Source organism: Otolemur garnettii, unplaced genomic scaffold (assembly GCF_000181295.1).
Source record: "Otolemur garnettii isolate 467f Iridium unplaced genomic scaffold, OtoGar3 scaffold00024, whole genome shotgun sequence".
Classification (NCBI taxonomy): domain Eukaryota; kingdom Metazoa; phylum Chordata; class Mammalia; order Primates; family Galagidae; genus Otolemur; species Otolemur garnettii.
Window position 1 is genome coordinate 6150532 of NW_003852419.1, and position 9240 is coordinate 6159771.

The 9240-nt window shown below is 38.6% G+C and overlaps 1 protein-coding gene across 1 annotated transcript in view; it reads right to left on the minus strand.

The window, feature by feature from the left end:
* Positions 1-9240, minus strand: part of FBXO11 (F-box protein 11) — a 50626-nt gene that overhangs the window by 23656 nt on the left and 17730 nt on the right. Inside the window, exons 3-9 of the mRNA XM_023512064.1 lie at positions 8994-9123; positions 7820-7903; positions 7611-7743; positions 5903-6009; positions 5448-5559; positions 5257-5363; positions 5039-5176 (exon numbers count right to left, since the gene is read on the minus strand). Coding sequence (XP_023367832.1) covers positions 5039-5176; positions 5257-5363; positions 5448-5559; positions 5903-6009; positions 7611-7743; positions 7820-7903; positions 8994-9123 — 811 coding nt within the window. The remainder of the gene's footprint in view (positions 1-5038; positions 5177-5256; positions 5364-5447; positions 5560-5902; positions 6010-7610; positions 7744-7819; positions 7904-8993; positions 9124-9240) is intronic.

Sequence of the window (9240 nt, forward strand, 5' to 3'; positions counted from 1 at the left end):
TTTTTTTTTAATAAAATGCATCTATTTTGTTAGAGATACAACTCTAGTGTAAATTATTCAATAATGTACAACTGTAAGAATTTAAGAGACAATTCCACCTTGCCTTTTTAAGATGTAACCCTAGTAGCTTTAATCTATATATTTAATTTTTTTTTTTTTTGGAGACAGAGTCTCAAGCTGTCTCCCTGAGTAAAATGCCATGGCATGACAGCTCACAGCAACCTCAAACTCTTGGGCTTAAGTAATTCTTTTGCCTCAGCCTCCTGAGTAGCTGGGACTACAGGCACCTGCCATAACGCCCAGCTATTTTTTGTTGCAGTTGCCACTGCTGTTTTAGCTGGTCAGGGCCGGGCTCAAACCCACCATCCTTGGTATATGGGGCTGGCACCCCACCCACTGAGTCACAGGTGCCACCCCAATATATAATTTTTTTTTGCAGTTTTTGGCCAGGGCTGGGTTTGAACCCACCACCTCCGGTATATGGGGCCAGTGCCCTACACCTTTGAGCCACAGGCGCTGCCCTATATTTAATTTTTTTAAAGGGAAATATTCTTTTTTTTGAAACAGAGTCTCATTCTGTTGCCCTGGGGTTGAGTGCTATGGCATCAAAGCTTAAGCAACTTCAAATGATTCTCATGCCTCAGCTTCTGAACTGGATAGGACTATAGGCACCAGCCACAAGGCCCAGCTAATTTTTCTATTTTTAGTAGAGTAGCGATCTCACTCTTGGTCAGGCTGGTCTTAAACTCCTGAGCTCAAGCAGTCAATCGTTCTTGGCTTCCAGAGTGCTGGGATTAAAGGCATGAGCCACTATGCTAGGCCTGACATATTCTGTATTAAATATTATGAAGTAGAAAGTGTTCAGGACCAGGTTCTGGTGGGTCACACCTGTAATCCCAGCACTCTGGGAGGCCGAGGCAGGTGGATTGCTTGAGCTTACTAGTTGAAGACCGGTTCCTAGGCAAGAGTGAGACCCTGTCTTTTTCTAAAAAACAGCCGGGCGCTGTGGCAGGCACCTGTAGTCTCAGCTACTTGGGAGGCTGAGGCAAGATGATCACGTAAGTTTGAGGCTGCTGTGAGCTATGACATCACTGTACTCTACTGGGGGCAAGAAAGTGAGACCATTTCCAAACAAACAAAGTATTCAAGCATTTCAAGATAAACTCTCCAAACAAAACAAAACAAAACAAAAAAAGCAGAAAGAAAAAAATATGCTATCTTCACTGAAATAAACTTCTACAACTCCAAGCTATAATCTATAATTGCCAAACACTGGGAAATCTGGATAAAGAAGAGGAGGGTGCTAAGAGCTAACAAATGTTACATGTTACCTTAGATCAGGGATCCTCAAACTTTTTAAACAGGGGGCCAGTTCACTGTCCCTCAGACCGTTGGAGGGCCAGACTGCAGGCCCCAAGATGAGTTGGCTGCTAAGCAGGACAGGCAGTGGTGACAAAAACACCCGGCAGGCCGGATAAATGTCCTAGGTGGGCTGCATGTGGCCCGCAGGCCATAGTTTGAGGAAGCCTGTCTTAGATCTTCAGCAAGGTAAAGTTTTCTCTAAGTAATTGAAGGCTCTAAGCCTAGCTAATTATCTTCTAAAATGATACAGATCTAGTGGCATGACTGGACCACAGAAGGTCTAATATCCTTGTAGCAGTATTTTCATGTAAATAACAGACATTAAGAGGTAAATCTGAAGAAGGAAACTAATGTGCAATTTCTTTGATCTAAAACTTAAGCTTCCAGCCAGGCATGGTGGCTCATGCCTGTAATCCTAGCATTCTGGGAGGCAGGGGCAGGTGGATTGCTTTAGCTCTAAAGTTTGAGACCAGCCTAAGCAAGAGTGAGACCCTGTCTGTACTATGAATACAAAAAAAAAACTAGCCAGGTGTGGCAGCAGGAACCTGTAATCCCAGCTATTTGGGAAGCTGAGGTAAGAGGGTCACTTGAGCCCAAAGTTTGAGGTGGCTGTGAGTTATGACACATGGCATTCTACCCATGGCAACAGAATGAGAGACTGTCTCAATAATAAATAAATAAATAAAATAAAACTTATACTTCTTGTCTAAGGGAGACTATCCAAAGAAAGAAGTGAAAGGAGAAGGAAGCCAACTCTTAACATAAAGAGCACAGGGAATCTCATCTGTCTTGTGTTAAAATTCAGAAATTTAGAACGAATGTCCAAAAACTTTATGGCAAATTGGTAATGCTATGACATTTATTTATTTATTTTAGATATAGGGTATTGTTCTGATGCCCAAGTTGAAATGCACTGGCACAATCATAGCCCTCTGTAGCTTCTAATGCCTGGCCTCCTGCTTTAGCCTCCTTAGTGACTGGGACTATAAACACACACCACCACACCCAGCTAATTAAAAAAAAAATATTTTGTAGAGATGGGGTCCTGCTATGTTGTCTAGGCTGATCCAGAACTCCTGAGCTTAAGCAATCCTCCCACCTTGGCCTCCCAAAGCACAGAAATGATAGGTATGAGTCACTAGGCCTAGCATGCTGTGACATGCTGATGTACTTCGAAGCTCTATAGAAAACAAAACCAAATTTTAAAAATGGTAATCCTTTGGAATGGAGATAATTCTACCAATCATGAGCTGCCTACACAAAGACCATTAGCCAAAGGAATACCTGGAATGGAAGAACACGCCAAAAGATTTTTAAGGATTGTCACAATACTAAAGCCGGTATAGTAGATATGACAGGCCCAGGATATGCTTTGTTTCCATCCTTTCCTTACAAATGTATACTACTTTACAATCTTCTCATTCATCCTTAATGGGAATATGTGCCTACAACACTGCCTGAAGTTGTTTTTAAAATAATACTGTAATACGTGTATTTATAAGCCCAATTTTTTTTTTTTTTTAGACAGAGCCTCAAGCTGTCCCCCTGGGTAGAGTGTCGTGGCATAGCTCACAGCAACCTTCAACTCCTGGGCTCAAGCAAGTCTCCTGCCTCCACCTCCCAAGTTGCTGGGACCACAGGCACCCACCACAACGCCTGGCTATTTTTTTGGGTTGCAGCCATTACTGTTGTTTGGCGGGCCCAGGCTGGATTAGAACCTGCCACCTTAGGTGTATGTGGCTGGCGCCTTAGCCACTTAAGCCACAGGTGCCGAGCCTATAAGCCCAAATCTATTAAAAAAAAAATAAACTGTATAAAGAGTCTGTGATGAGAAGTAGATTATTATGGCAGACTTCAGTTAGGGACATTACCACAGGTCTTTTCAAAAATGAGGAACATGTCCTAAGGTTAAAATTATCTTGATACCTCAGATCATTTGTGAATGAGACAGAAGTACACATATAAATGTGATACTTGAATTGTATGTAAGTCTATGGCACAGCCTAAAGACCGCATAGGCAATGAAATAGCAGCACAGTATAGTTCCCCTACAAAATGAAGAGTTCCACTTAAGAACTGTAATCAATATAAATCTCTAAGGAAGGGCAAATTCTCAAAAGACTTGTGTTTGGATATCCACCCCCTTACCCAGACTCCCCCATTTCCCAACCCTTGGGGAAAAGGGTTAGCTGTTTGACAAAGTATAGATTTTTTAATTTATGCTGGAGAAGATTAAAGTGGTCACCTCTAGGACCAAGCTACAGCCTGAGTTATAACGGAATTGTTTTTCTCAGGTTACAGTTACATTAGGAATTAGCTAATCTGATGAACTGACCTCTGGTCTGAAACTACTTATTTTTAGGTCTAATTATTATTTCATGTCAGGGTACTCCTTATTAGTTTAGTTTTATAAAAGAGCTCTGTGTTAAGGTTCTAGGCAAAAACAATAAAAATTTTTCTTTGTCACTGAAAATCGATGTGTATAAATCCAACATCGCTAGGTTGCTAGGTTAATACTATATAATAGGAAACAAAACCTCTTCATAACCCTGTTTGCATCATGTTATTGCCCTTTCCCATCTCTTTGATTCTGCCACAAAAAAATTTTGCAAATGCTGTACTAGAACTTGATAGTTACAAGGAAAATTAGACATTAAATGAAAAAAAATCTGAATAGATATCCAAGAACATTATTTTGAATCACTATTTTGAAACAGTTATCTCAGAGAGCTCAAAAGATCATGTCTCTAGAAAGTTATGTAAATTCATTTAGTAGTATTTAAAACATAGTATCATCCATAGGATGTCTAATATAATTGCTGCATAACAGTTTTGGAACTGATATTTTATTATCACTGTATCTCCTATCAATGTCCTGCCAATTAAAAGATTTTTCAAGAGGAATAGAATGGAAACCAAACTACTGATGAAACCATTATTTCTCAAAGAGTACTTACTCTACAGACAACCTTAGACTATCTTACAGTACTTTTTAAAGAACACATCTCCGAGGCATTATTTTTGGAAATTCTGATTTATCACATTGGGGGAGAATACAGGAATCTTCATTTTTAAAAAAAGCTTAGGTGGGTGGTGCCTATGGCTCAGTGAGTAGGGCTCTGGCCCCATATACCAAGGATGGTGGGTTCAAACACAGCCCTGGCACAACTGCAACAAAAAAATAGCCAGGCTTTGTGGTGGGCACCTGTAGTCCCAGCTACTCAGGAGGCTGAGGTAAGAGAATCACCTAAGCCCAAGAGCTGCAGGTTGCTGTGAGCTATGATGCCACAGCACTCTACTGAGGGTGATAAAGTGACTCTGTCTCTTAAAAAAAAAAAAGCTTACAGGTGATTTTTATGCAAAATAACTTCTATTAATTAGAAGATTAACTTACTGATTGAGAACCAACTACTGGATTAGAACTTTATTCCTCTCAAAGACTACATCAGTTCTCTAAGAACTCTATCATCTCTACATAGATAATAATGTTTAATGCATACACTTGTAGAATGAATACTGCCATATTGATTTTAACACTGAAATTGTTTTTAAACCATCCTATACTCTTTAATTCAGATAATTTAGAAATGAGAAAATAATACTGAAATATATTTCAAATATTACTGATACAGGCATCAGTATCATTATCAGTTTTAATAAAAATGAATGTTCTTACCATGCCATGATCAAATGTGAACACACCAACATCACGTCCATGATGAATATGATTCCGTCTAATAATTGGGTTTCCATGATTTTTAACCCAAATCCCAGCTAAAGCATTATTGGAAATTTCATTATCCTCATATATTCCCTAAAACCACCAGAAACAAACATTAGTAGAGTTTTTAAAAATAAATTAAATAGAAAATAAAAGCCCAAATTCAAAAATACCTGTGCATGATCTGTTATATAAAGTCCAACATTTTCACAGTCGCTGATGTTACAGTGCTTGATAGTAGGACATGCTCCTTGACCACTAACACATACTGCAGAACCAACTGTAAGAAAATTTATTTATTAAAAACCTACTGGCAACAACACACTGACTCAATTTCATTGTCAAAGATAAAGAAAACACTAACCTGTACATGTACTTCGGATGATACAGTGATCAATAATAGGACTACAATTTACTGTAATCTCTAAGCAGTGGTGTGCATTGTGGTGTTGGGCAGATTTGTCATCAGGGTTAAACTGCAAAGTAGAAATTTTGTTTCGAATAAACAACCACCAACATGTTTATGATTTTAACCCACTTTTTTTTTTTAATTATTGTTCAGGATTCATTGAGGGTACAAAAGAATTAGGTTATATTAATTACATTTGTTAAAGTCCCTCTTTATAAATCTGTCCTGGCCCCAAGAGGTGTGCCATACACTGTGAGCCCCCGCCCCATTCTCCTATCCCACCCCTTGTATCAGCTCATCTACTGCCTTCATATTAGAATCGAGTACATTGAATTCTTGCTTCTCCATTCTTGTGATGTTTTACTAAGAAGAATGTCAACACAAGTATCTTAAATCTTAAAATTACTTACCCTTATTGTCATATATCCAACATAAGCATCTTCAGAGCCTTCCATAAAAACAAAGGTTGAATCTCTAGTGTTTTCAATTATAACTTTGTCTGCTACTTTTCCAGGTGCTGTGGAAAAGTTGTTTTAAGACATATTACCTATATTCCATTTCAATAGATGGGTACATTAACAGAGGGGAAATTTTTAAAACAGTATTGAGTAGCAGGACTAATTTACACTTCATCGGTTAACTATGTTTTATTAGCCTTTACAACAAGCAGTTGTATTTAAGGAGGGATATTACTTGATTACCATTATACCCAAATCCACGAATAATAATATTTGTGATAAGATTGAACAACAAATAGCATTAACAACAAATGCAATGGCATATGAAAAAAATGGTTTCTCATGAAAACAAAAACACTACCAGCAGCAGTGCTAGAAAAAGCAGCTCAGAGAAAAAGAGACCTCTTTATTTAAATTTATTTCCAACAGTGTTCTCAAGAATCACCAAAAATTTGCCATACTCCCTCCTTCTCTTCTTTATGAGGAGATGGGGCAGAGAAACAGAAGAAGCCAAGGCAAATTTCATTAGGAAATAATAATTATTAGCCATCTTAAAGTCATCTCCATACTTTATCTTCAAAAAACGAGATAGCACAAATGTTCAAATGACTCAATGTTCAAAAGATATTTCATTACATTTACTCTTAGAAATCTGATCACGAAACAGCTTTGAAATAGTACAAAAAGTATTTATTTATTTTGAGACAGAGTCTCATTATGTCCCCCGTGGTAGAGTGCGGTGGCATCACAGCTCACAGTAACCTCCAGCTCTTGGGCTTAAGAGATTCTCTTGCCTCAGCCTCCCAAGTAGCTGGGACTACAGGCAACCTTGCCACAACAACTGGCTATTTTTTGTTGCAACTGTCATTGTTTAGCAGGTCCAGGATGGGCTTGAACATGCCAGCCTTGTTGTAATGTGGCTGGCACCCTACTCACTGAGCTATGGGCTCCAAGCCACAAAAAGTATTTAAAAATTCATTTCAGTTCCCTTAAAACCTCAGCCAATAAAAACATTAGTATCTTTATTTTTATTTTCTTTTTCTTTCTTTCTTTTTTTGCAGTTTTGGCTGGGGCTGGGTTTGAACCCCCCACTTCCAGTATATGGGGTCAGTACCCCACTCCTTGAGCCACAGGTGCCCCCCAGTATCTTTACTTTCAAATAAAAAATAAATCAGATATTTTTCTTTGTTCAGTAAATAAAGGCAATTGGAAAAAGTATTGACATCATGAAATATGTACAATCTAGGCCAAGTGTGGTGGCTCACACCTGTAATCCTAGCATTCTGGGAGGTTGAGGGAGGTGGATTACTTGAACTCATGGGTTCAAGACCAGCCTGAGCAAAAAGTGAGACCCTGTCTCTACTAAAAATAGAAAAACTCAGGCAAGAGGATCGCTTAAGCCTGAGATGGAGGTTGCTGTGAGCTATAACATCACGGCATTCTACTGAAGGCTACAGCTTGAGACTGTCTCCAAAAAAAAAAAAAAAATCTATAATTTTTGAACTCATAATGTTTTCATTTTATTCATATAAAATGTGATATCTTGATTATCTTATCAGTAAGGCATTATCAAAGTTCAATCAGATTTTAAATCACCAGCATTTTAAAATCCTCTCATATAAATCAAATGATATGAATAAAATAAATGCATTCGAAATACCTGCACCAATCATGGTGATTGGAGATTCAATATATATCCATTCATCAGTGTATATTCCAGAATGAACAAAGATAAGTCCATCAAAATGGGCTTCTTGTACCCCACCAAGAGCATCTTCAATAGTATCATAATACTAGAAAAAAATAACAGTGTCAGTATAGAACTGAGAGATTACCATTTTAAGCCAGAAAAACACAAACCAAACATACCAACATATTTTCTCTTCCTTTGTATCTTGCAGGGTTACTGTAGAAATGTTCAGCAAATCCTGGCTTTACATGTGCACCTTTATACTAAAATGCCAAAAACAAAACATTTACAGATATAAACATTATATTCTCTTTTTTTTTTTTTTTAGACAGAGCCTCAAGCTATAGCCCTGGGTAGAGTGCTGTGGCGACATAGCTCACAGCAACCTCCAACTCCTGGGCTTAAGCGATTCTCTTGCCTCAGCCTCCCAAGTAGCTGGGACTATAGGTGCCCACCACAACACCTAGCGACTTTTTGGTTGTAATTATCATTGTTTGGCAGGCCCAGGCTGGATTCGAAGCCACCAGAGCTCTGGTGTATGTGGCTGGTGCCTTAGCCGATTGAGCTACAGGCACCACTGTAAACATTATATTCTAAAATTAATATACCACACATGAATAACTTTTATTAAATATCAAAAATAATTCTAAATTATTTCAAATAATTTTCTGTCACAGAGTATAATATAAAATCTGGAACAGAATACAACTCAGGAATAATCAGGAAAGAACAGTGTTTTTCATTTGCAGCACTACTGTTATTTTGGGCTAGATAATTCTTTGTTGTGGGACCTGTCCTTGCATGGTAGCCTCTATAGAGCTAAATATCAGCTGCACCCTCTTCTCCCATTGTGACAATCAAAAAATGTCTCCAAGCAAGTTGAGGGGCAAAAGAGAGAACAAAAGGGGGAGAAAATGTCTCCAGACATTGCTAAATGTCCCTTAGAGAGCAAAACATCCCCAGCTGAGGACCACTCATAAAAGACCATATGAAAATTATACTGAATGTGGCATACAAAGTCAAACAGACCCACTGAAGTCTTAACTGCTCTCAGGCTACCAATGCTTATTGTCACTAAATTATTCATAGATATGTCAGTAGTGAAAAGAACTGCTGAATATCTTACTGGTTATTGGGACAGGGTGGAGGGAGGGGGCAGAGAGGACAGAGTCCTGCTGTGTTGCCCAGGCTGCACGTGAACTTCTAGGGCTTAAGCATTCTCCCTCCTCAGCCTCCTGAGTACCTGGGACTATAGGCAAACACCACTGTGCCCAGCTATATTTATTTTTTTAAAAGAATCTTTGATTTATAGATATATAATATAAATCAGTATTTTCTATTTATACTTCATACCAACTGCTGGAAACTCTCTTTCCAAGGATTTGGATGTTCATATTCTTCTGGATTAATCTGGTAGAATTTACCAGGTTCAGGATGCATCATAGGGCGGGTATATTCAAACACTTCCATGTATAATCGTTTCCTAAAGGGAAAAAGGAATTAAGAACTTTTTTTTTTTAAGACAGAGCCTCAAGCTATCCCCCAGGTGGAGTGCCGTGGCATCACAGCTCACAGCAACCTCCAACTCTTGGGCTCAAGC